General features: G+C 52.4%; 1 protein-coding gene across 3 annotated transcripts in view; it reads right to left on the bottom strand.

Annotated features, from left to right (window-relative positions):
- The window catches only part of GRK5 (G protein-coupled receptor kinase 5), a 209322-nt gene that overhangs the window by 104232 nt on the left and 78099 nt on the right, over window positions 1-26991 (bottom strand). For all 3 annotated transcript variants that reach the window (XR_005529331.1, XM_039237364.1, XM_039237365.1), the window contains exon 2: window positions 6147-6242. Coding sequence is in view for 2 of the 3 variants with exons in the window: in XM_039237364.1 (XP_039093295.1) it covers window positions 6147-6242 (96 nt within the window). In the remaining variant the exon portion in view is untranslated. The remainder of the gene's footprint in view (window positions 1-6146; window positions 6243-26991) is intronic.

Raw genomic sequence — 26991 nt, 5'->3', positions numbered from 1 at the left:
CCAATACTGCACACCTCACTCACTCCTTGATTCACCCTATGTTTGGTGAGCCCCTACTATGCACCAGGCACTGCTCTAGTGCTGAACTGGACAAGACACAGTCACTACTGCTGTGGGGAGTCCAGCCCAGCTGGGGAGACAGAGAATACACACATCAACAACGAAACACAGGATGCAGTTATGGGCAAAGACCATTACGAAGTTGCACCATGTGAGGGGCGCCTGAGTGGCTCAGTGGGTTAGGCGTCCAACTTTGGCTCAGGTCACGATCTCACCGTATGTGAGTTCTAGCCCCACATCGGGCTGTGTGCTGTCCAAAACAGAGCCTGCTTTGGATTCTTTGTCCCCACTCTCTCTGCCCCTTCGCCCCCTTCTCTCTCTCAAAAAATAAAAATAAACATAAAAAAAAAAAAGTTGCACCATGTGAGAGGCAGCAAGTAGAGGGAGAAGCTGGTTAGGAAGGCTTCTATCTGAGCTGAGACCTAACAACTATGTGGGAAAACGTAGGAGGAACATTCCAGGTGGAGGGAACAGCAGGTGCAAATGCTCCAGGCTGGAAACATACTTGGGGTCATTGGAGAACAGAAAGGTAGCCAGTGCGTCTCGTAAACAGGGGCAGGAGGGGGTGACCTGGGATGAAGGCGAGGGCCTGCTCATGGGTTGAGAGGGTCCGTGGACGTGGAGGGAGGAAAACATCATCTCTCTTTTCACCAGCCTTTACTTGAACACAGTCAGCCTCCCTTAGTCGCGAATGCCCACGACAACCGCCAGTGGCATTAGCAGGGCCGGGCACTCGTCAGCGACAAGACACTGCAGATGCTTGCCTGACACCACTGTCCCAGACATCGGGAAATGTCACTTAATGCTCATCACAAACTCAGTTACAGTGGATGTTAGACCAGCCAGTTGGACGTTACTATTTAAAGTGTTAACAAAGGAGCACATATATTTCAACATCATAAATTTTTAAAGTATCTCATAACTGAATCTGAAAGGAACTGATTTCCTCTGTAACCCTATGTATTTTGTTTTATATAAGGAAAAGCATTATTCTGAGAAGGGGTCCCTAGGCTTCACCCGATGGCCAAAGGGCTCACAAGGAGTTCGATTTCTACTCCAGGAGGGATGGAAAACTGTTGAAGTGCTTTCCACGGTTTCATGGGCTGCACTCTCTGGGTTTCAAAGTCACCCTGGCTGGGGGAGAAGACTGTGGCCGTACAGGGGGATGCCAAGGCCAAGCGAGGGTGTGGCCTTCTCTGACCACTGTCCTGGGTGATCCGAAGGGGGCAGCATCCCCGGGGCCTCGAGGGCTCTGCCCGAGCCTCCCCCACCCACCCACTGCACCACCTCATGCTGCCCTCTTGACCCAGAGGAGCCCTGTCCTTTGGCCCAGAGCCCACCCCATGGCATGCTCCCAAGGAGCTTCCGAAAGTGAGCACACGCGTCCACAAGGAAAATAAATGCGGCCTTTGCCACTGTTTGGTTTGAATGTGGGTCTAGAACAGAAACGAGATTTGTACTTGAGAAGGCCTTCCACCCCAGCAGAGGCTGGGCAAACAGCAGGCAGACAGACGGTGAACACCCGGGAAGGCCGGAGCCCGGGGACCCGCGGCCCCCGAGCGGCACTTTACGGCGGCCTTCCTGTTTTCCTGGGGCCTCTCTCCACACGGCTCGCTCACACACTGAGTCTTTTCAATGCCCTCCAGGAGAAGAGAAGAATCCATTTGCGCACGCCAGCACGCACGTTTCTCCCACCCTCCCCGGGGGTGGCCCCTGCCAGGAGGCTTGTTTATGACATACAGGGACAGCTGGGGACGGGGCCCATGGGGTGGGGTCCTCAGAAAAGCTGAGAGCTGAATCCTACGCTCCCAGATCCCCCAGACCAGAAGTGAGAGTGGGGCCCAGCGAACTGGAAGGTGAGGGACGTTTGTGGTGTTTCCGGGGCAATGCTCTGAAGCCTCATGGGAAGCGGGGGTGCAGTGTGGGCTATGGAGGGCCTGGGAAGGGCAGTGCGGCTCACCTTGAAGGATCAGAATGGCGTCAGAGAGAAGTGGAGAGGAGGTGTGCGCTGTGTATTTGGAACCAGACTTAGTGAGCATAAAAGGAAACTGAGGCACCCACGTCCCTGGTGAGGACCAGGAGAAGAGAGACAGCTCTAGGGGCCAGCTGCACGGACCCTTTCCCAGGCCTCTAGCTAGAAAGAACATGCTGGGGCTTTTTTGGAGGAGAGGGGGTTCATTTTTCTGTCTACACCCATTGTCATTTCTGGGTTGTGAGCTTCCCCAGCACCCAGTCCTTGGGAATAAGGAAGGCAGAAAAGAGAACCCAGGAGCTCACTGTCAGGTCATTCTTCACATCCCCGGATCTCCAGTCAGTCTGCCTTCTGGTCTCCCCTTTTCAGAATTTTCCTATATTTGTTTCACACGTAACGTCCAGAGCTTTTGCTTGTGCTTGGTGGGAGAGGACAATGCATCTGTTTCACTGTGTTTGGAACCAGAAGTCCTATATTTCATACTTTTATGTTTCATATTTTTAAGCAACACATGAATCAAAGATAGAGAATACTCAGGTTTCTTTAACCTGTATAGCAGTTATAAGAATGCCCTTTATATGGCTTTCAATACTTTTCCATTTATTGGAAACTCTGTGTAAGTTCAGCGTTACACTCCTTCATCCTTTCCTTTGCTCGTTCATCCACCCAGCAGCCTGCTGTGCGCCTCCAGGCACAGGTACATAGTAGAGAATTTAGAAGATCCTTCCCAAAGAGCCTTTTCCACCTGGGGTGTGCAGACAGCACAGCTAAGGCAGGGTACTCCCACAGAAGAGGAGAGTGTGCTCTGAAACACCCTGGCCAGGGGGTGGATTTAAGTTCTCTGAGGAAGACATGAGTAGACACTTTTCCAAAGAAGACATCCAGATGGCTAACAGACACATGAAAAGATGTTCAACATCGCTCATCATCAGGGAAATACAAATCAAAACCATATTGAGATACCACCTCACGTCGGTCAGAGTGGCTAAAATTAACAACTCGGGAAACAACAGATGCTGGTGAGGATGTGGAGAAAGGGGAACCCTCTTGCACTGCTGGTGGGAATGCAAACTGGTGCAGCCACTCTGGAAAACAGTGTGAAGGTTCCTCAAAAAAATTAAAAATAGAACTACCCTACGACCCAGCAACAGCACTACTAGGAATTTATCTGAAGGATACAGGAGTGGTGTTATGAAGGGGCACATGCACCCCAATGTTTACAGCAGGGCTCTCAACAGTAGCCAAATTATGGAAAGAGCCCAAATGTCCATCAACTGATGAATGGATAAAGAAGATGTGGTTTATATACACAATGGAATTCTACTCAGTGAGGAAAAAGAATGAACTCTTGCCATTTGCAACAAGGTAGATGGAACTAGATGGTACGACGCTGAGTGAAATAAGTGAGTCAGAAAAAGACAGATATCGTATGTTTTCACTCATAGGTGGGATTTGAGAAACTTAACAGAAGACCATAGGGGAAGGGAAGGAAAAATAAGTTGCAAACAGAGAGGGAGGCAAAATATAACAGACTCTTGAATACAGAGAACAAACTGAGGGTTGGTGGGGGGGGGGCAGGAATGGGAGACGGGCACTGAGGAGGGCTCTTGTTGGGATGAGCACTGGGTGTTGTATGTAAGTGATGGATCATGGGAATCTACTCTTGAAGCTAAGACTCCACTGTATAGACTCTATGTTAGCTAACATGACACTAAATTATTTTTTTTATTTAATTTAATTTAATTTAATTAATTCTCTCAGGAAGTGGTCTTGGGGCCTGACTGTGCCCCACAGGGCATTCCCAAGACCACCAGAGCCTGTGGGCCAGGCTTCCCAAGAACAAGCTTGCAGGCAAGGCCCCTCCCAAATAAGCCTGGCTCTCACACAAGGACCCCACCTCTCTGCACAGCTCTCTACTTTGAGGGGAGGGGTTCTTACCTTCTATTTCAAGCTCTCGCCTCCAAATCAACACCCCAGAAACGTCTCTTGCATCAGGCCCTTTGGCTATAAGCATAAGCGGGAGCCGCTCCCTGGGCCCACTGAGGAGAACTGGGCTTAGCACCCAGGAAAGACATTCTGGTCTCCTGTGAACTTGCTCACCCTGGACAGGAGAGGGCTTGTCTACCCAAGGGTATACGACAGCCATGGCAACTGAGGTTTCCACCCCTAGGCCCTATTCTCTCCTAGCATAAATTAGCATGAAGAACAAAATGGCCCTGGGGAAGTAATGCGCCAACTCCAGATAGGCCCTTCCTGTCTTCTCTCTGAAAGCTACTTGGAGTTTAACTGGCAAAACTCTCCTAGCCCTAGGAGATGTGCCCTTCTTCTCTCCCACCCTGCCCTATGTGCCCCAAAGGGTGAATATCAAGGGTGCACATAGCACCCCCAGCACAGGAGGGACCCAGCAGAGTGGTGGCTGCTGGGACTCGCAGAAAGAAAGTAGGGCCCCTGAGGAGGGCTCCAGTAAAGCCCTTTACACATGGTCTCATTTGACTGGGTTCATGATCGCTTCTTTCACCTGAGGAGACAGAGGCTGAGTAAGATTAAGTAACTCATCAGGGGGCCAGTAGAGAGGGTGAGATTTGAATCCAAGTCTGTCTGGACCCAGAGACTCTGATCCTTTAGGCCAGCTCCACTCACCCAAGCACACCACGGGGGATCTGAGGTGTTAAGGTGAAAGGCGGATCTTGAGGACACTTCCCCATGCTTTAGTGCCCTACCTTCTTCACCTGCTCACATCTGCCTTCATCGGGTACAGGTGGCTTCCTTTCATTTCATAAACACTAACTAAGCTAGCTCCTCCCTCCATGGTGGGCATGTGGAGCACACAGAAGAAACAGTTGTCATCTGCTGTCACAGCAATGCAGAAGAATCTGGAGGGTGGCCCAAGCAGCCAGGACTGAGCAGCCCTGGGATGCCATGAAAGTCCCGCCTGGCCTGGGAAACTGGTGGACTCCAGGCCACATGGAAAAGCCATTCAGAAAAGCTAAGTGGTTGTGAGTGGCCTCATATTTCATGGCAGGCACTGGGCAGTTGACCCACAGCCCTGGACAGATGTCCTAAGAGCGGCGAGGCACAGAGAGTTCTGGGTGACAGGGCCCTCCTCTATCCAGCACTCAATGGATCCGAGTCTAAGAAAAAGTGGTTAGCACGTCTACGACCTCCAACCGTCAGGAGCAGATAAGAGGCCTTCATGCAGCAGGGGAGGGTGTACACGGGCACACAGGGGAGAAGGGCCAGGGCCCCCACCAGTATGGAGGACACCCCCCCCATGTTCACCCCCTCCATGGGAGCCCTGTGTCCTCATTCGGTGAGTCTGGCTGTGCCAGCCCCTCAAGAAACAAGGCCACTCTGCTGTTGGAGGTGCTTTGCTGTGTGGGTGCTGGATAAAGAGTTCTGGGATGTTCCACTGAACAGAGTGGCCCCTCAGTGAGCACACTGGCATCCTTGGCAAGAGGAAAGGGAACCTAAACATTCGCCTCACCTTCAATTCCCAAGGCTTGCTTGCCGAGGGCAAAGTCCATGGTCTCCGGGAAAGAAGGACGGAAAGCTATGTGTGGGGGCTCGGTGCCAGGCCTGGCCCACCTCCACCACCCTCCTACAAACTATGCAACTTTGGGCCAGTTATAGAACCTCAGTTTCCCTACCCAAGACCTGGAGTAAAAATACCAGGACTTGCAGGGTGCCTGGGTAGCTCGGTTGGTTGGGTGTCCAATTCTTGATTTTAGTTCAGGTCATGATATCACTGTTCATGGGATTGAGCCTAGCCTCGGGCTCTGGGCTGACAGCATGGAGCCGGCTTGGGATTCTCTCACTCTGTCTCTCTCCTCCCTACCCCCCTCTCAAAATAAATAAATAAGCTTAAAAAACAGCAGTACTTGCCTCCAAGGGTAATTGGGAGATAATCCTGCCCAGCACATACCCAAGAGTCAATGAATGTTAGTTTCATCTTTACGTCAATTAGCAAGGACGTCAGCCTGGAGTCCTCTCTGGAATCACTTTACCGCATTAATTGGTTCATATTTGACTCACTATCCAAATAGTTTGGCTGTAAATGGGTTCCTTGCTCCCCTCCCAGCCCCTTCCCATGCCTCCTCCAGGCAGGACAGCTTACCTATGGTCCTTCGGAGGTCTTCACACTGGCTAATGTGAGGAAACTTCAGGATTTCCTTCCACTTCTTGCTTTTCCCCTTGCGCTTTCCTCCACCCCCTGCAGAAATGTGGGAAAAAGATGTCGGGCTGATGTTGGTCTTGTCCAAGGCTCCAGAGCCTGTTTCCCATCCCAGTGAGCCTGTCCACCAGCTCCAGGGGCTGGGAGACAGCCAGAGGGCTCAAGGTCAAGTCAGTGACACACCCCAAGCCCCACCAGGCACACACACACTCCCTCCCGGCCAGCATCAAGCCTGTGTTCTCCCCACACGGTCGGGCCTGGGCCCCTCAGCCAGCAGGAGCAGACAAGCCCCTCCAGGCAGCCATGCCTGAACCCACACCAGTTGCCCTGTTCTTCTTCAAATCTCCCACTGCTCTTCAGGCCCCCTGGGTGCCCAGTCTCTGGCGCCAGACTAGACCCCAACCTTCCCACAGCAGGGGCCAGGCCGGCTGGACTTAATACTGCCTTCGGGCCCGGGAAGTCCTCGTGGAAAGGATCCACAAGTGAGTGGACTGCAGCCGCCTCCCCGCCTCCCTCCGTCCTACTGTTTCCTGTGGAGAGGCCCGCTCCCCAACTGGAAGCCAGACATCGGGAACAAGGACTTCAATTTCCACTTGTCCTGTGTCCCCCTTCTTCTCCCTCCCCCACAAACCCCAGGGCCTCGGAGCATGCGTTCTCAAGGCTGGAGGGACTCCTGAGGGGCCCCATCCTGCCTCACATCCTCCTCAGTGTACATGTGTGGTGAACACGCACGTGCCAGGGACACGCACATGTGATGGACATGCACGCATGATGAGCACACGTGCAATGAATCTGCACCCGGGATGAACATACGGACACAACGAACACGTACACTTATGAACATGCAATAAACATGCGGAGCTCAGTAAGGCACACAATCAGGGCTTCCCTCTCCCCCCCCCCCACTTCTCTTATCCATGGGACAGTGGACAGATGTCCGAACGCTCAGGTGTGCAAACAGCAAGGAGAGGCCCCAACTCTGGCCTGTGTCCCTGAGCCCACCAGCGTTGAGCCTCAGGGCTGGAGGCCTGTCTGTGTCTCGTGGCCAGGGCCCTCCAAGGACTGAGATGCCATTACCCACCCCCCCCACCCCGAGAGTGGCCTTAGATACCATCTCCCTAAAGGTTATGTAGTCCTTTAGGCCTCTCATATATATTTGGGATATTGAGGGCCTCTTACCTTCCTCCATGCAATCAACACCCCAACACCTGTGGAGTTTGGAGCCCAGTTAGAGACGCAGTATCTGGGGTAGGGCCTCAGCACCCTGGGCCTGCTGCTTGGTCTGGGTCGGGTGTGCAGCACCTCCAGGCTCTAACCCTTCCAGACCAGGCCTGGGCCCCCTCTCCAACCAGCAAACCAAGGGATACCAGAGGAGGAGCTTAGCTTGTGCCCACCCAGGGCCGGTGTGTGCCCCGGGCCGGGAAGGACGCTGTTCTCAAGGAGTAAGGATCCCCAGCTATCAGCCCTGCTGCTCTGGAAAGCTGAGGGTGGGTCCCCCATTAGCAAGCGGGTTGGCTTCTGAGGCTGGGACCAGGACCCCCAGGGAAATAGGAGACGGAGCTGGTGGGGGTAGGAGTCCCTGCAGAAGGCAAAGGCCTCACACTCCACAGGGCAGAACGAGTGTGCATTGGGCATTTGCTGTGGCCAGGCACCATTTGAACATTATTTTGTTTAATCCCCAGAATGACTCTTTGAGGAAGAGATCACCATGACCAACGTCACAGATGAAGAAACAAAAGTCCAAGGTTGAGCAACTCGCCAGCTGATGACCCGTCTGACTCCACACTTGCCCTTTCCTCTAGTCAGGGTCAACACACATGTGCGCACACTGCAGACTCCTTCCCCGGGCCCTTCCCTGGGCTCTCTGCAGTCCTTACTCTAAATCTATAAGGCAGAAAACTACTACTGTTTCCCCCTGACAAATAAGGAGACGGAGGCATAGGGATGAAAGAAGCAAGTGGCCTTCTTTAATGGCTTATTAATAGCAGAGCCAAGGCCCCAACCTGAGTGGACTCTGGACCCTAGGCACTCACCCTCACTTTTCTGTCTGTAAACCTCCCTTTGGGGTGCATTGAAATACAGGGAAATTCTCAGGGATAAAAAAATTGCTGGAGTCAGACCACAGAAGTGATGAAGCATTGAGCAAGAGGAGCAGGAATGGGGATCGATCTCTCTAGCTGGGGCCCAAGCTTGCAAGCTCTGAGAAAAGACGTTACCCCAGACACCTGTAGATTTGTTCTGCTTGACCCACACGTGGCTTGTTTGTTTGTTTGCCTGTTCACTGAACCAGCTGTTTTCAAACCATGAGGAGACTTTACATGCAAATCCAGATTTCGGATTTCTCTCCATAACCAAGCATCCCACATGGCAAGAATAGGCTAGAATTGGGGACCAGCTGCTCCCATGGACAGGCTGTGTGGCCTCCATGCAGGCAGACTGTTCAGCCTCTGTAGGGATTAAGATGTGCCTCCCTAGAAAAGGGCCACCCTCTGGGGACATCAGCAAAGTCAGATGCTCCCGTCTCAGCCCCACCAGGTTGGAAAGTCAAAAGAAGCCATCAGAACCCATTTAAGTCCTTGTCCTTTCCTATTCTTGCACTATCTGCTCCAGATCTGGCTGGCAGGAAGCACATTTGCGTGTGTGTGTGATAAAATATATACAACATGAAATCTGCCATCGTAACCATGATTAGGTGTACAGCCCAGTGGCGTTGATACACTCACATTGTTACGCGACCACTGCCACCACCCATCTCTAGAACTCTTTCATCACCCCAAACTGGAACTCTGTACCTATTAAACACTAGCTCCCTCCTCCCCCCAGCCCCTTGCAGCCGCCATTCTGCTTTCCGTCTCTGAATTTCACTCCTCTAGTGAAATCATACACTATGTCCATTTGTGACCGGCTCATTGCACTCAGCATAACGTCCTCAGGGTTCGTTCATGTTGCAGCATGTGTCAGATCTCATTCCGTTTTTAAGACCGAATAATATTCCACTGTGTGTAGCATCACATTTGGTTTATCTATTCATCTATTTTAAAAATTTTTTTAACATTTATTCATTTTTGAGAGACAGAGCATGAGTGGGGGCAGGGCAGAGAGAGAGGGAGACAAAGAATTGGAAGCAGGCTCCAGGCTCTGAGCTGTCAGCACAGAGCCTGATGTGGGGCTCGAACCCATGAACTCTGAGATCATGACCTGAGCCGAAGTTGGACGTTTAACGGACTGAGCCACCCATGCACCGCTATGCATTCATCTACTGATGGACACTTGGGTTGTTTCCACCACTTGGCTTTTGTGATCAGTGCTGCTATGGATATCTGAGTCCCTGCTTTCAACTGTTTGGGGTATAGGCCCAGGAGTAGAATGACTCAATTATATGGTAGTTCCACCTTTCTGCAGAACAGATGAAGTTTTCTTGACAGTACAGACTACCAGGCTATACTGCAACAGGCTGTCTTCCAACTCTCTGTGATCAAACCCCAGGGATATGACTTCTGGAAAGGCCCACCCCATCCCCCAGATGATTCTCAGGTGGCCAGTCTACAGAAACCAGGAGCCTATTTTACATGCATATACCTGTGTGTGTGCATGGTTCTTATGGGTTAATTGAATCATTAGGAAAATTAACCCAGACCCATTAATTCACTCAACCAACATATGCTGAGCATCTACTAGAAGGAGCTGGGGCGAGAGACACAGGGTGTCACCATCTTGGGGCTTCCAATGTAGCAAGGAAGACAGACATCAAAGGCTTTATTTCAGTGGCTCAACACTGCATGATTTATCCTCTGGGGGACAACTGGCAATGTCTAGAGATATTTTTGATCATCGCAGCCAGGGCAGGGGTGTCACTGGCATCAGGTAGGCAGAGGCCAGGAATGCGGTTGAGCACTGTAAATGCATGAGATAGCCCCCCGCAACAGAGCGATCATGTCAATGGTGCTGAAGTGGAGAAACGCTGCTTTATTTAACGAGCATTTGGACCAACACTCAGGAGTGCAGGGTTTGGGGGAGACGTAAGTAACGGTGCAAAGTGTCGGTGAAGCTGGAGTTAGGAAGGGAGGGGTTACCACACAGCCACCCAGGGGGCCACCCCAGCCAAGGGGCAGACTTCCTGGCCCATGCTGAGCTCCTTTCCTCCTACACCTTAGCTCCTCAGCCCCCAGAACAGGGCAGGGACTGTGGGAGGCAGAACAATGCTCCCCAAAGTGCCCATGTCCTACATCCTGGCACCTGAACGTGTTAGGCTATATGACAAAGGGGAATGAATACTACAGATAGAATTAAGGATAACGGCAGGAACATTATCCCAGATGGTCTCGGGGGGCCCAATGTAACAGTTAGAGTCCTTACATGTGGAAGAGGGGGCAGAAGAGTCAGTTTAGAGTCATGCCGTGTGAGGAAGACCAGACAGCCACCACTAGCTTTGAAGACGGACAGGGCCACAAGAAGGCAGGCGGCCTGTAGAAACCACAAAAGGCAAGCAAAGAGCTTCTCCCTGGGAGCCTCCAGAAAGAACGGAGCCCTGCCCACAGCCTAGTTTTACCCCAGTGAGACCCATGTCAGATGTCTGACCTCCTGAAATGTAACTGAATAATTTATGTTCACATCCACTGGGTTTGCGGTATTTGTTACAGCAGCGAAAGGAAACTAATCCAGGGATGCCCTCTGCAGGGTATCCCCCTAAATGGCCACAGGGATCCTGAATGTCCTCCCCACTCACCTGGCCTCCAGTTCCTTAGAAAGTCCCATGACATACACCCTGCCCCTCCATGACTCAGACGGGCTGGGGCAAGATTTCGTGTCTTGACGACCAAAACTCGCCTCGAAGCAGTCGCCACTCCAGACAAATATTTAACTCTTATGTGTGCTGCTGGGTTATTAGATTACGTATTTGGTGACTGAAGTGTCAATACTCTCATTATTTCAGTTGGACCTGACTGTCGCTCAGGACCCTGCAGGGGTGAGGCCCAACACCCTGCTGCAGAAGTTCCTTGTGTGTCCTGGCCCTGTGGCCCCAGCCGCCCCAGGGCCACTTCCCCACTTGGGAGGGTGTCAGGCCTATGGGGAGCTAGGGTCACCACCTCGCCACTACTGAGGGCCCAGCCAAGCCCCGGCAGCTGGGATGGCCAGTTCCCAGGCCTGCCCATCAACCACTGGTCACCCATTATCCCTGACCAGGTTCAAAGGTCTTCACCATGTGGTCACGGTCTTTCCAAGCTTTATTTCCCTCTCTGCCTTAGTGCTCGGGGCCTCTGCACTCACTGTGCCTTCTGGCAGGAGCATCTTCTGCCTGCCTGTGTACATGTGTTTCAGCCGTGTTTCAAGTCTTAATGCAGGCGTCCAGCTGCAAGGCTTCCTGTGAACCGTATGGCCGTCCAGGAGGGCCCTCTCTGACCTCAGTAGCTGAAGCCCCATTCTCTGCCTTCGCCACTGCCATTAAACAGTGTTTGGGAGGCCCTGGTCAGTTGGATAGTCTGTCTCTCCTGCACACATTCATTGGCTGACAGATTCACTTCTTCTCATTGACGGGTCTAACCTGTATGTGTGAAGTCGCTACCAGATTCCCAGGACCGGCCCCAGCTCTTATTGGTGCCTGACATCTTCCTATTTAGTGATTTACTTGCCAATCCTTAGTCTCCCCGTTCGAAGGAAGATCATGGTGGCAGGAACCTCAGTTTCTCTGCTCTCTGTTGCTCTCTCCTTGGCCCACTGTGGACGTGCAAACGGTATTTGCCAAGCAGATGCAAGCTGTCCCTGTGACCTCTGTATGCTTCCTCCTCTCCCCTGTGACCCCACAGGAGAAGTTCCTGACCCCTCCACCTACTGAAGCCTGCTCTTTCTTCAAGCCCCAGCTGACTGCCCCTTCCAGAGCTGCCCTTGAGAGGCAGACCCTCCTGGCCAGGCCTACAGCCTACTCCCAGCTCGGCCCTGACCTATGCAGTGTCCCTCCGGAGGGGTGAGCAGCTAACACAATGCCTGGTTAATCACAAGCTTTCATTAAGTTAGGATGACTGACTGGGTAAATGAATGTTGGCCAGAATAAATGACAATGTCCACCTCCATCCCACCCCCAGCAGTCTGAGGTTAGCACTGAATTGGGTTCTGTATGTTTGGTGTTCGTTCAGGTGGTATTAGCCCCATTTCACAGATGAGAAGCCAGAGGCTCAGGGAATGGAATTAATGGGATCAATGGATGAACTCCCTGCACTGACTTTTAGCCATTTCTTGTCTTAAGCAGCTTTGGGTTTTATTTGTTTTACCATCTGACCCACTGTTGCTCATAGTTTATCTTTCATGTGCCGGAAACAAGTCAGCAAACTGGACATAGTCCCTGCCCTCAAGAACATCCAATTCATTCCAACCTTCAAAGAGTAGAGGCTATGGGTGTGGCCTGGCAGGCGAGGGGGGGGGGGGGGCGGGGGGGTGTGGCCTGGCAGGCGAGGGGGGGGGGGGGGCAGGGGCTGCATAGAGGAGGGGCAGCTCCAGCAGGGAAGGGGATGGCAGCAACATGAGCCAGGGGTCCAGACAGGAAGGGTCCTGCCCGAAGGGGAAGAGGCCAAGATGCTGGGGGACATGGGCTGAACTCAGCCAGCTCACGGCTCTGAGGAAAGGCACCAAAGGATCAAGACTGCACGTCTTCTTCCTGGAACGGGAAAGGGTCCAAGGCACAACCTGGAGAAAGGTGGGCGACAGGAAGATGGAATCCTTCCCTGACTGGGCCTCACCCCCAGCTGGGCCCATGGGAGGGAGGGGCAGCCTGCAGGAAGGAAATTCCTGAGCAAATCGTTTCTGCTTTCTCCAGTCCCCAGGGTCCCCGTCGGCTGCCAGCAATGGCCTCATACAGGTGCACCCTGGAGGGCTAAGGGGGGTGTGATACGGGGATGTCAGGGCAGGAGGGGGGAGCAGCCAACGGAGGGGGTGGGAGCTCCTCTGGCAGGAGGGCAAGTCCTAGCAGGGAGTGGAGTGTGAGACTTGGGGACAAAAGGCAAAGTAAGAGGTGGCTCCCACTTCTTAAGCACGGGCCAAGCACTCATCTCACGTGCTCCCGTGGACCCCCCCAAGGAACAACAGAAGGACCACTCCAAAAAAACTGCCACGAGAGAGCTGTCACTATGGGGGAAGACACCGGCTTACTGTTAGTCTTGTTGCTTGTTACTGCGTGAGAGGGAGGTATTCAGCCCCGAGAGCAGAGGACTGAAAGAAGACGGCACTGAGAATAAGACGGAGCAGAGCAAGGTGGACCCATGTCTGCTCTGGGGGGAGGGTGCCGGGGAGGCCCGAGCTCCCTGAGGGTGCTGGCTCTGCGGCAGGTGGATCCCAGCCATCAGGGCCTCTGAGCAATGAGGAGCCTCCAGCCCTGGGGCCGGACAGGCACAGAGGGGCGGAGCTGCCAGCAGAGGCCCCTCCTCCAAAGGACATTGACAAGACCAGCAGTGGTAGTGACCTCGATGGTCTGCGGTCTCGTGGACTGGACCCCTTCAAGCCCTGGCGCATCTCTTCCCATCCTTGGAAGGAAGCGGGACAGACCTCTGCAAAACAACTGGCCCTGGGATTCTCATTAACCTTATGGTACGATACATTTGATCTGGAAATTAAAGCAATGTGACACCTCCCGTCCTCCTGGGGTCAGGGGACAATTGGCTATGACATCATTGCACTTAACTCTCACATTGAGTCCCTGAGGCAGGTCCTGCTACAGAACCCCTTTTGCAGATGAGCAAATAGTCTCAGAGAGGCAAGAGCCTTGCCTTTAATCACTCAAGCGGCTGTGTCACAACCTAAGCCAGGACCTAGGTGCTGGACTCTTCGTCTAAATTTCTTTCTTCCCTGCTGACCAGGGAGCAGTTGATCAGAGGAAGCTTCTATGCACTTGATGGAAAGACCTCGCTCATGCTCTTGAATCCGAGGTCGAGCGTGGCTCTTGGACTAGCAGCATCAGCATCCCTGGAGAATTTGTTAGAAATGCAGATTCTCAGGCCCCACCCTAGACCTATCTGCTCAGAAACTCTGGGAGTGGCACCCAGCAACCTGTGTGTTAATGAGCCCTCTGGGTGATTCGGATGCTCAGTCAAGCTTGAGAACCACTGCCCCAAATTGAGAGAAAGTCCCTGAGCATCACATGGGAAATGGGGGGTGGAACCACTCTCTCTAAGACCTTCTCTGTCTAAAAAAGGATTTGAACTTGTGGGGATGAGCACTGGGTGTTATATGGAAACCAACTTGACAATAAACTATTTAAAAATAAGAAAGGATTTAAAGAAACACAGCAAAGTTGGGACAAACCACCAGAAGGGCTCCTCCCAGCCCCCATATTCAGTGAATATGGTGAATATAGTTCCAGCCACAGTCAGCAGGAACAGACTCATCTGAGTTAACCTGCAAAGAAGAGGACTGTTACCAGGGTCAAGGGGGCCTCTAAAAATCCAAGGAAAGGCAGCCATGAGAAGATGGGTTTGTGGGAGTAAGAAGCCATGGAGACAGGAGAAGCTAGGGCTGGGTTGTCTGCCACTCGCTCCACCAGCTGCCCCTCTGCAGACCATACCAGGCCCATTCACCCCTTTGCACAGACCCAGCTGGCCACCGGTGTACAATGAAGAATCTGACTGGCCTTTGTCTCTGGCTCCAGGTCGGCGACCTCTAAGTCCTTAGAATTTTCCAAGAGCTAGAATGGCATTGGTATTCATGCGGAGCCCCAAAACCATACCAGAGTCTATGCTAACAAGATGGCTCAAGATGGGGCTGGCCATGCCAGAGTGACCAATCACATGACCGAGTAGGTTCTGAGCCTGGTGATGATATCGGGGGGAGAGATGGAGCAGCTGGAGACTGAGCTTAACCACACGGCCAAGATTCAGTGACTCCCGCCTAAGTAATGAAACCCCAGGAAAAGCGCTAGGCGCCGGGCTCAGGTGAATCCGCTGGCTGCGGCCAGGAGGCTAATGCGTCGCCCACAAGACCCTGCCCTGTCTGTGTTGCTATAATAACATTGTAAGTAAAGTGCTCTGGGGTCTGTGAGTCATTCTGGTGAATTATCAGCCTGTGGGGGTGAGAGAATCCCTGAATTTCTAGCCAGCTGGTCCGAAGTGTATGCAGCCCGGGACCCCCAAACTCGCAGCTGGGGTCTGACAGTCTGTGGGACTGTGCCCCTCATCTGTGCAGTCTGTACTAAAAACTCTGGGGTAGTTAGGATCAGAAATGTATTGTAGCTGTCAAGGACCCCGAGTCCTCAGGCCCCTCTGGCCTCCCTCACCACCTGCCCACCAGACCCTGATTCATTCATGTTTATTTATTTTTGAGAGAGAGAGAGAGAGAGAGAAACAGAGCATGAGCAGGGGAGGAGCACAGAGAGAGGGGAGACACAGAATCTGAAGCAGGCCCCAGGCTTTGAGCTGTCAGTGCAAAGCTCAATGCGGGGCTTGAACTTGTGAGCCATGAGATCATTCCCTGAGCTGAAGTCAGATGCTTAACCGACAGAGCCACCCAGGTGCCCCCAGAGCCCTGATTCTAAAGTCCCAGGGGCACCTGGGTGGCTCAGTCGGTTAAACGTCCGACTTTGACTCAGGTCATGATCACATACATGGTTCGTGGGTTCGAGCCCCACGTCAGGCTCTATGCTGACAGCTAGCTCAGAGACTGGAGCCTGCTTCAGATCCTGTATCTCCCTCTCTCTGTGACCTTCCCCTGCTCACACTGTTTCTCTCTCTCTCTCAGAAATAAATAAAACATTTTTAAAAATTAAAAAATAAAATAGTCCCAGCCACATGTCATGGGCCAGCCTAAACTCTGCACAACCCAATCGGTTCTGGCCCTTGCAAAGGGGAGGCCCCGGAGGAGAGGGCCGGCCGAGCAAGCAGCAGGCCTCCCTGGCAAACTCGAACGTTCAGCACACAAGCCCCCAAGGCAGCAGTGCCAGACATCACCAAAGGCAGGCAGAGCAAGACCACAGAAACAACCACCCTCGTTTCTAGGACAGTCTGGGGTGCTGCTGTTTGAAGGCACAGGAGCCCCAAGAGCCCCACCCACCTCCTCCTGCTGCTGCAAGGTCCTCCCTCCCGCGGATGGATGGCCTGTGGGCTGCTGGGGGTCACAAAGCTCAGAAAAGCCACCATTATGCTAACACAAGGGACTAAATCTGTTAGAATTCCAAATGATGTGGTAAAGCCGGTCTTTACAACACTTAGGGGGTGCGGGGAGCATGAAAAGTGGAGGAGCCTCTCTCAACGCTCTTTGATCAAGGTCTGGGAAGTTCTCGAGTATCCTGGTGACCGTACGTGGGAAGGATTTCTCTGCATGTTCCCAGCACAAGAGGCTATGACTCACCCACTCCTGGCCAGTCAAGTGGAAGGTAGTGTTACAATTTTGCCTGTGACGTCTGTGGGGCTAAAGAATCTGTTCAGGTCCTTTCTACCCAGGTGAGCTTTACAAGACTCGATTTCCAAAGCACTGCCAGCAGGGCTGGCTTTCCAGAAAATGCTGCCACGGGGAGGCTGGGAGTGTTCTCAGAGGACATGGGCAACACGGAGGAGGTCCGGTTTTTCTGATGAGGTAGGCTACCCCTGCGTCTGCTGCCTCCTACCCTTGACCTCCTCGCCGCGGATGTTTCTGTCCCATCCACGGGGCTCGGCCGCCTCTGGCATCACCAGAGGGGCTCCCCAGCTGAAGCCGATGACGTGGGTGTGCAGCAACTCACTGGTTCAGTCTCTTTTCATCCAGCCCCAAACAAGGCAAGATTCCAATTATAGGACCCAGCTGGGCCCACAGCATGGTCTCTGCCTCAAGGCACCCTCCTCTGTGAAGTTTCTAGATGCCTCTGACCTCAGTTCCTCCGCTACCACACTGTCCCAAAGGCTGGAGCTGGGAGGTCAGGATCTGGTGGTGCCTGGGATGCGGGCGGGGGGGGCGGGGGGGAATGTGTGTGCCCCCATAACTACCCGCGGATTGAAATGTTTGGAGGAAACCGTAACCTGAGGGGCCGCCAAAGGTGTCTCTGGCCCAGAATCTCCTGAGATGAGACCGTGTCAACCATGCGGGACCCTCAGGAGGCACCGCGGAGCCTAGCCTAACTGGCATAGGACCTCCAGGGGGTGGGCTGGAGGGGGAAGGAGAGGGGGGCACCGAGCCTCTCCCGGCCCAAGGCTGCTTGCTGTCCACGGCCTGACACAAGCAGCAGCTTCCCCACCCAGCAGACACTGACCCTTCCCATCACACAGGGTTAAGCCCAGTTTCCGTTCAAGAGGTTGCCAGTCTGGGGCGCCTGGGTGGCTCAGTCGGTTAAGCATCCGACTTCGGCTCAGGTCATGATCTCACAGTTTGTGGGTTCGAGCCCTGCATCAGGCTCTGTGCTGACAGCTCAGAGCCTGGAGCCTGCTTCAGATTCTGTGTCTCATTCTCTCTCTGCCCCTCCCCGACTCATGTTCTGTCTCTCAAAAATAAATTAAAAAAAAAAAAAAAAAAGGTTGCCAGTCTGGTGCAGGTGCAGCCATCCCTGGGAGCCACCTGCCCAGAGTCAGTGAAGAGAGAAGGAGGAGAGACTAAAGGCCTTTTCAGGCTCGGTTAACCTGCCTGGGAGCCAAACTCGGCTGCTTAGTTGGGGGCTCCCGTTGTTCAAGGGGACCCCCACCCCAGGAAGGCAGCCAAAACCCATGGGGGGGCAGATGGAAGTAGGGCATTCGCACCCCCTCCACCAGCCCCGGAGGACGCGGGGAGGCAGACACTCACAGCTCTCCTGGCCCCAGAACGTTTCCCAGGGCTGCAGCTGTCGCCACGAGAAGCTGAAATGTCTAGCGTGCTCTCAAACGGAAGCGCAGTGTGGAAGTGGCATGAAGCATGGGGGTGGCACAGGCCATGTGGGGCCTGTGGCCTGTGGGCAGGTCCCAGCACCTCCGGGCCCCCCTCATGGCCTCACCACAGTGGGGTTTCCAGAGGAGAAAAACCTCAGCCACCACCAGAAGGATCCCACAACCTCAAATTAGGAAAACCCAAACCAACACCAGGCCTGGTAAGCGGTAGCCATGGGGACAGGAAGACATGGCCCCTCTCCAGCACACGGAGCCCGAGAGAGAGGAGGCCACTGGTGTGGCTTTGGCAGGGCAGAGAGGTCCCTCCCAGGAAAGCTTGCTGCTGAGGGCTGGGCTGAGCCTGGGCCACCTCGACCGGAGGCTGAGCGACAGCTGGGCTGTTTACCAGGGCTTCTCATGCCCACCGCCTCGAGGCCTCCTCATTGCAATATGATAAGTGGGTACCGCTGCACTGTTACCTGAGCCTGTGCCACACACCAGCTGTGTGGTCTTGCCAAGTCGCTCAGTGTTTTCTCCTGCAGGGACTGAGGCTGCCACGCAAGTGGTTTGGCTCGGTTAAGAATCAGATCCAAGCGTGCAGAGTTCTCGGCACAGAGTAGGGGCTCGCTAAATGTAGCCATCGTCGTCACTGCCACCATCACTGCCATCTCCACCATCCTCACCGCCACCACTGCCATCGACATCACCATCATCACCACCACCAGGGCCCACCACCACAGTCCGCACTCCTGCCACCCCACTAGCGAAGTCACCACCATCACTAACACCACCATCCTCCCCGCTAACGTGACCGCCGCCACCGCCACCATCATCGCCACCACTGTTGCCACCGCCACTGCCATCATCAACACGCGATCACCAGTACCGCCTTGTGACTTGTGTACATAAGAGAACCGAGAACGCAGAGTTGGCAAGGGACAGACAGCAGGTCTCAAGCCCAAGTCTTCTGACTCCAAGTGCAGCCATCTCTCCATCTTACCACTCCCCCCCAACACACACACACACACACACACACACACACACACACGCACACACACACGCACACCTTCCCCATCAGCATGATGTCAGCATCTATGACTGTCAGAGGGTACCACAGGGAAATCACACCTACATGATTCGGACCCGTTACCTCTCTAACCTCACCTGCCCCTACTCCATCCCTCACACCACACTCCCCTCAAAATCCAACACCCTGGGCACCTTCCCATCAGAGGACCTCTGCTCTAGCTCAGGAGTCAGCAAACATTTTCTGCAAGGGCCGGATGGAGTCTCTGGGTCATGGACAATCTGTAAACAAATGGGCTGTACTCCAATACAACTTTATTACAAAAGCAGACAGCAGACTAGATTTGGCCCCAGGGTCTTAGTTTGCCTGAATTTATCTGTTCTTGCTGTTCCCTTTCCCTGGAACCCTCTTTCCCTGGAAAACAGCCTCAGGATTAACCCCTTTGCCTCCTTCAGGTTTTCACACAGATCTCACTTTCTCCACAAAGTTGACTCCAACTGCCCTTTTTTTCCCTAATAAATAATTTGAAGTGAAATAAGTAGAATAAGAAATTAACCAGTTTTAGGTGAACAATGAAGTGGAATGTAGCACATTCAGTGTTTTGCTATGGTCACCTCTATCTTATTCCAAAACATTTCTTTCCCTCCAAAGTGACATCCACTGAACACCCTTTTTTTAAAATGCCACAACCTGTATCCACCTCTCCTGAGCCCTCTGCCTTTCTTTCACTTTTACTTTCTCATTTCTGCTACACCTATAACCTTGGAGCATTCTACGTGGCTTAGTTATTCTGTCCACTGCCTACTGCCTGTCTCTGCCCCTCCTTCCATTGGAATGTAGGCTTCATGAGGGCAGGGGTCTTGTTTTATTCCCTGCTATTTTCTGAGCTCCCATAATAGCACTCAACACATAGGTAAAAGCTCAATAAATCACTGAGGCATAAATAGATGGAGAGACAGAGAGGCAGGGCCAGAAGGGAAGAGATGGTTTCCAAATGGACTTCAAAACAAACAAACAAAAAAACCGTATCACACACCATAGCCTTTTCTGAGCCTGTGTTTTCCTCCCTCAAAATGGGAACCCAACTACCTTCCCTGGGAGGGGGCAGGGTGCAGACAGCCTCTCCCCTCCTTCTCCTCAGTTATGTCAGCTCTCTCAACCCTGAACTTAGAGCTCCTTCTCCCCTGGGCAGTGCGGAAAGACGGTGGGGGCTCTCATCAAATGGGCAGCGTCGGACTTCTGATGCCTCTGTCCATGGGCTGAGTGACCCCAGGCCACCTCGCCGACCTCTCGAAGCCAGTGTTCTGATTGGGATAACGTCCAGAAGCCCTTTGTAAGGGTCAGACAGAGCATGCACTTAAAACCCTAGCGCCGCACCAGGCACCATGTAGCCGCTAACATAATTTACATCCTGACGCTCCCCACCCTGCCCCCCTCAGCCCCCCCCTCCCTGGAGCTTTCCACAGTTTTCTCCATTCCTCTGTGTCTCTTTAGGACTTTAGAGAAATTTCCTTCAAGGGAAAGCAGACACCTCAACCTCTCGCAAACACTGATGACCTTCTTAAAAGTGTCCTTTCCAAGGAAAACCATATTTCAAATGTATTTTGGGGCTTACTACACTTTGTCCACACCGGTTTTCACAGTTGAGAAAGTCTGGCCACAAAAACTAACTTTTCACTGCAAAAGTAATCCTCTTCTCTCAGCAAAGCCCAAATTTGGTCACTTTTGTCTTCACTATGTTTTCTCTGGGTTAAGGAAGAGAAAGGCCGGGTGGGGGGGGGAGGGGTGTGTGTGCGAGCTGTGACCCCGGAGAAAAGCCACTGGCAGCTGTAAGTGGGCTCCGGCCGCCCAGCTGTGGCTATTTTGTTGGAGAAATAAACAGGACTATTTGCTCATGAAAAAATGCCCCAGTTTTTCATACGATATTCATAAAAATATTTGCATTTCCCTGTGAGTAATAATTACTTCTGCTGCCCCCAGAAATTTTGCATCACCTACCCTAAAAGAAGCTGAACAGACTCTTTAGAAAGTCTTCCCAATCAAATCCACACAGCGATCTGGGTATGTTAAGACGTAGATATGACTGCCCATAGAAGGGCTGTGAGGTCTGAGGTGTAAAGAGGAAAGGGAGAGCCAGCCCCTGGCCTGAGTGCTCCATTTTCTCTGAGCCTCAGGGCACCACAGTCAAGTAGATTTACTGTGCACATGAGGAAACAAGCCCAGAGAGGCCAAGTATCTGGCCCAGGGTCACAAAGCCCCTAAGTGGCTAAGCTGGGATTTAAACCTGAGAATGCCTGGTTGTTGTTGTTCTTCTTCTTCTTCTTCTTTCCTTTTTTTTTTTTTTTGCCTGTTTTTACTTATTTTTTTAAATATAGTTTATTGTCAAGTTGGTTTCCATATAACACCCAGTGCTCATCCCCACAAGTGCCCTCCTCCATGCCCTCACCCATTTTCCCCTCTCCCCCACCCCCCCATCAACCCTCAGTTTGTTCTCAGTATTTAAGAGTCTCTTATAGTTTGCCTTCCTCCCTCTCTGTAACTATTTTTTTCCTCTTCCCTTCCCCATGGTCTTCTGTTAAGTTTCTCCTGATCCACATATGAGTGAAAACAAATGGTATCCATTTTTCTCTGCCTGACTTATTTCGCTCAGCATAACACCCTTGAGTTCCATCCACATTGCTACACGTGGCCAGATTTCATTCTTTCTCATTGCCATGTAGTATTCCATTGTATATAAACCACATCTTCTTGATCCATTCATCAGTTGATGGACATTTAGGCTCTTTCCATGATTTGGTTATTGTTGATAGTGCTGCTATGAACACTGGGGTACATGTGCCCCTATGCATCAGCACTCCTGGATCCCTTGGGTAAATTCCTAGCAGTGCTATTGCTGGGTCATAGGGGAGTTCTACTGTTAATTTCCTGAGGAACCTCCACACTGTTTTCCAGAGTGGCTGCAACAGTTTTGAGAATGCCTGGTTCTTAACTCCCAGTCCACAAGGCTGACATGGAGTTAGCTCAAGGGACACATGAGAACTGGGCCCTCAGAAAGTTCCCCGAAAGCCTGAGGCCACAGAAGCCCAAAACTGGTGCAGCACAGAGACAACTATAGGGAGAAGAGTTTCCAGTGCAGAGGTGAAGTCTCCCAAACTGGGGTCCAGAAGAGAGCTCTTAATTCCCATCTACCTTCACCCATGCTTCCCCCAGCTTCTCCCTCTCCATAAACGGCACCACCATTCATCCGGCACTTAGGCCCAAAACGTACGTGTTCTCCCTCATTCCATCCTTCTCCTGGCCTCTATGGTAAGCAGCCTCTGAGATGGCCCAGTGACTCTTGCCTCCTGGTATTCATGGCCTGCCTGGTCCCCTCCCACACTGAACCTGTGTAATCAACAGGATGTGGCGGAAGTGATGGCGTATGACTCCGAGGCTGGGTCGTGAGAGTTGCTGTGCCTTCTGCCCTGCTCTCCTGTGATCGCTCTCACGAAGGGCACTTGTGCAGACCTATGAAGAGGCTCATGTGGGGAGAAGCTGAAGCCTCCTGAAGACGGCCAGCATTAATTTGCCAACCATGTGAATGAGCCCCCTTAGAAGTGGAGCCTCCAGCCCCATTTAAGCCTTTGGATGATGGCAGCCCCAACCTACATCTTGTCTGCCATCTCATGAAAGACCCTGAGTGAGAACCAGCCGGCTAAGTCGCTCCCTAATTTCTGACCCACAAAAGCCACGAGACAACAAATGTTTGTTGTTCTAAGCTGCTAAGTTTGGGGCAATTTGTTGCACAAGTACAGTTAAGTAACACTGCCTTCTGCCTGCAACCGTCCATCAGGCCCTATGGTTTCTACTTCTGAATGACACTTTGACTTTGTCATCTCCTTTCTCCTCCACGGCCACTGCCATGGGCCAAGCCACCGTCATGTCTCACAGGACGACTGTAGACTGGCCTCTCTGCCTAGATCTGGTTTCTGCCTGACCCACTGTCCATTGCAGCCTGTGGCATTCTACAAATGCAAACTACTTCCGGTCCCTTCAATGGTTCCCTGTGGCCCACGGGATGAAACCTGACCTCTTTGCCATGAGCTACAAGGCCCCTCAGGCTGAAGCCCACCTGCCTCCCTTCCGTGGCCTCATCTCTTGGTCCACTCTGCTCCAGCTGCACTGGGCTGTCTTGTATTTGTCATATACACCAGCTCTCCCTACTGTGAGCCTATGTCCCGGCCGTTTGTTCTGCCTGAAACACTCTTCCCATGACTCTTCCTTCACTTTCCAGCTGAGAAATCACCTCCCCAGAGAAGTCTTCACTGATCTCCCTGTCTACCCATCATTATTCCCTGTCATTATTCCCCATCGCTATGTCTTGTGGATTCCCTTTACAAACGATAATGACCTGAAATTAGTTTATTCATTTGTCTATTAATCCTGCTTATTACCATCCACTCTTCTCTACCCCCTAGGCTAAGTTTTTGGAAGCTGGTACCATGACTGTACCCAGTGCCTGGCACCAAGCAAGTATACAATAAAATGTTGTTAAATGAATGAATAAATGAATTTCCTGTCTTAATGTGATCCCAGAAAAATCCCCTATCATTTGAGACCTTGGAATCCCCATCAAGGAAGCCATTAACTAACTATCCATGAGAGCCTGGGTATGCCTTCCCCTCTCTGGGCCTCAGTTTCTCCAGACGAGGAGTTGGGTGGAGGGGTTCTCAAGTCCCCATGGGTCCTCGTGATGGATCTACGAGCAGTAAAGCCACATTCTGGGGATTTCTGTGTGCTCCTGGAAGCAACCAGAGGGCTTCACCTTGGGTTCTACAGAGTTAGCGCTTTGTCCTTAAAGGTCAGCTCAAGGCAGCATCTCTGTGGAAAGAATTGTTTCCTTTAGAGGATGCTTAAGTTCTTGACCCAGTAAAGTTCATGGGCTACTTCCACCATGAGCACACTGTACCCGAGAATGAACCATGGGCACAGGAACCCCATGTTCCCTGCAAGGACCTGAGGAACAGCCCACCACCTGCTGCTGTCATAGACTTTGGTCCTGGCTATGCTTGCTCAGCCCACAGAGATGCGGCAGGCATACAGTGCAGGGGAGCACTCAGAGGAGACTGAAGACAGTGGAGGGGGAACTGGAGTGTCTCGCTGGGGAATTACAGAGGCAGGGCCTATACTGGGGTCTCAGGCCCTCCATGACCACATTCTCTCTGTACCTTCTCCTCCTAATTCCATTTCACAGCAGAGTAAACAGGGACAAGGCAGTGGCCTTACAAAGTCTTCCTCTAAAGTATGCTTCCTTAACTGTAAAATGGCCAAGAGGAGCTCTATTTGGCAGATTCGATTTCTAATTAGAAATTCAGACTCAAATCCAAATACGAAAAGCAGAGATTGCCACAGGGAGAGAGCGAGTGGAACGTGGGCGACTTAGCTTCCTATCAATGCCATAACAAATCACCGCAAACTTAGTAGCTTAAAATAACATTAATTTATCATGCTAATGCTCTGGAAGTCAGAGGTCTGAAACTGGGCTAAAATCAAGGTGCGAGTAGGGCCGGATCCGTCTGGGGGCTCCGGAGGAGATTCTGTGCTCTCGCCTTTTCCAGCTTTTAGAAGCTGCTCTGCATTCCTTGGTTCTTGGTCCTTTCCTTCGTCTTCAAAACTTGCACGCATCACCACTGCGGCCTCTTGTTCTGTAGTCAAATCGTCCTCAGCATCCCTATTGTAAGGGCCCTTGTGATTGCGCTGGACTCACCTGGATAATCCAAGGTGACCTCCCATCTCGAGATCCTTCACTTTATCACATCTGAAAAGCCCCTTTCACCATGTCAGTGACATACTCAGGTTGTATGCAGATGTCGACATCTCTGAAGGGCCCTTACTCAGCCCGGCACAGTGATGATTAAGACTGTACGTTCCAGAGCCTGGCTGCCTGGGCTTAAATCCCAGCTGTGTCCTTTACGAGTCGTGCCAGTTTGGGTATATTACTCAAACTCTCTTTGCTTCAACTGACTCCTGGGTGCCTCACAGACCCAGGAGTCAGGAGATGATGCATGTAAAGCATTTGGCACAGTGAAGATAGCTCAATGAAAGAGGGCTGTAATTATCCCCTCGTCTCCGCCAGGCTCAGAACTAATGGATGTCAGAGCTGGGAGGGACCTTGGTGATCACCCAGCCCTGCCCCTCGCTGAACAGCTGGGGACAAAGAGGCCCAGAGAGGAGAAGTGAGTCACCAGGTCACACAGTATTTTCTCAGGCAACTCCCCATTACCCTTTACCCACCACCTGGTGTAGACTAGCCTGAAGGAGGGTTTGGCAGGGTGATCATGGGCCCCCAGCTCCCTGAGTCCTCCCCAGCAGAACAGCTGCAGGAAACATCTGCAGGTGGAGAGGCCCCGGCCAGAACCTCACATGTATGGTTCCCACCCCACCCACCAGGCTCAGGGGCCAGAGTCGGACACAACGCATCTTCCCCCAAAAGAGGTTGGCAGGACTCATCTTGGCTAGGGACACAGAGGCCCTTATTCAGGGCCAGGAGAAAGTGCTCTGGGTGCCAATGGCAGCCAGGCCCCTTGTCTTCACTACGTGACCTTGGATGGGACACCTTTGGGCCTCCATTTTCCACATCAGAAAAGCAAAAGGTGCCAGACAGGTATGCGGTCTTCTCTCTGCAATCCAGGTTTCCGGGGTCCAGGAGCCCCTGATTAGCATTCAGAGAGTCCTGGAAGAGCCAGCCATACATGGACACACAGCTGAGGCGCACGGCTGGCTTCCTTGTCGAGGCATCAAAGTCCATCAGTGAGTTCAGTTCAGGCTGCACAGACCTGCTCCGAGGTGTCTGTGATTCACAGAGAAGGGGACACGGTGACTCACTTCACTCAGATGGCCTGTTTAGCAGGCAAATGCCTCCACGGAAGGAGAGAGCAATCACTAATGGTCCTTGGGGGGAAACTCAGTTAGGCTCTGTTTCTTCCAGCCAGAAGGCTGACTCACCCCAAAGACTTTCCCTCCCATAAATCTGGCCCAGGCAGGCACTGCCCCAATGGTTCAATTTCCTCCACTGTCACACTGGCCTCAAACTGACACCAAGGACTCCTCCTGGAAAGGTCTTTGTAAAGCTCTGTACAGGGTCTTTCCTGGGATCAGGGGCAGTTTTCAAACAGAAAGATGCCCAAAGCTAGGTGGCCTCCAGGGCAAAAGCCAGACCTTCACTTATTTCCTCACTAAGAAAGTTATATCTTCATGCCTCAGGGCCTTTGCACACGTCATTCCCTCTGCAAGATATACACTTCCAGTATCATTGTTTTTAATGACATATTTCAAGGTTAAAGAGAATGAAATTTTTTTCACTATGTAGTCTCACAGGCTTTGTCAAAATAATTCATTCACTCTGTATTGAGAGACACATAGGGTCTTTTTTCCAAATTTTTACCATCACAAATAAGGCTGCTCTGAGCACTCTGACACACAGGGCCCCTACCCTCACTGGCCAAGCGTTCATGTCTCACTTAGCATCACATCATTCCCAGAACCCCTTCCCATCAACCCAAGACTTATGTCTCCACTTTCTTCTCTCCCACTGCCCCTCAGTCCCTCCTTTAAAGCATGTGTCATAATCTGTGTCTTCACTGGTTTCCATGCAAGAGGACAAGGGACCACAAGAAGAAAGTGTTTGAATGAATGACGGAGCAGAGGCATCGCCCAGGAAGCAGGCTATGCGGTGTTCCTTTCCACTCAGGACTCAGAGATGAACCTGACACATCTTCCCACCTGCCCCTGGCTCTGCCCCTGGGTTCCCACTGCGTCTGAGAGTGCTGGGCCCTAATGCAGGGAGCCCTGGGTACTAGAAGGCCGGAGGCTCCGGGCCAGTCCCGCGGTGCACCCTCAGGCACAGGGCGAGGTCAAGGAGACCTTCACCGGGGCCTCCCCATCGCTCCTCAAAGCCAGGCACCAGGCCCTGCACCGCCACAGCAGGTCTGGGGACACT

Source organism: Hyaena hyaena, unplaced genomic scaffold (genome assembly GCF_003009895.1).
Source record: "Hyaena hyaena isolate Hyena2069 unplaced genomic scaffold, ASM300989v1 scaffold_124, whole genome shotgun sequence".
Classification (NCBI taxonomy): Eukaryota; Metazoa; Chordata; class Mammalia; order Carnivora; family Hyaenidae; genus Hyaena; species Hyaena hyaena.
Note: the sequence above shows the minus strand (reverse complement) of the source record. Positions and strands in the feature narration are given on the sequence as shown.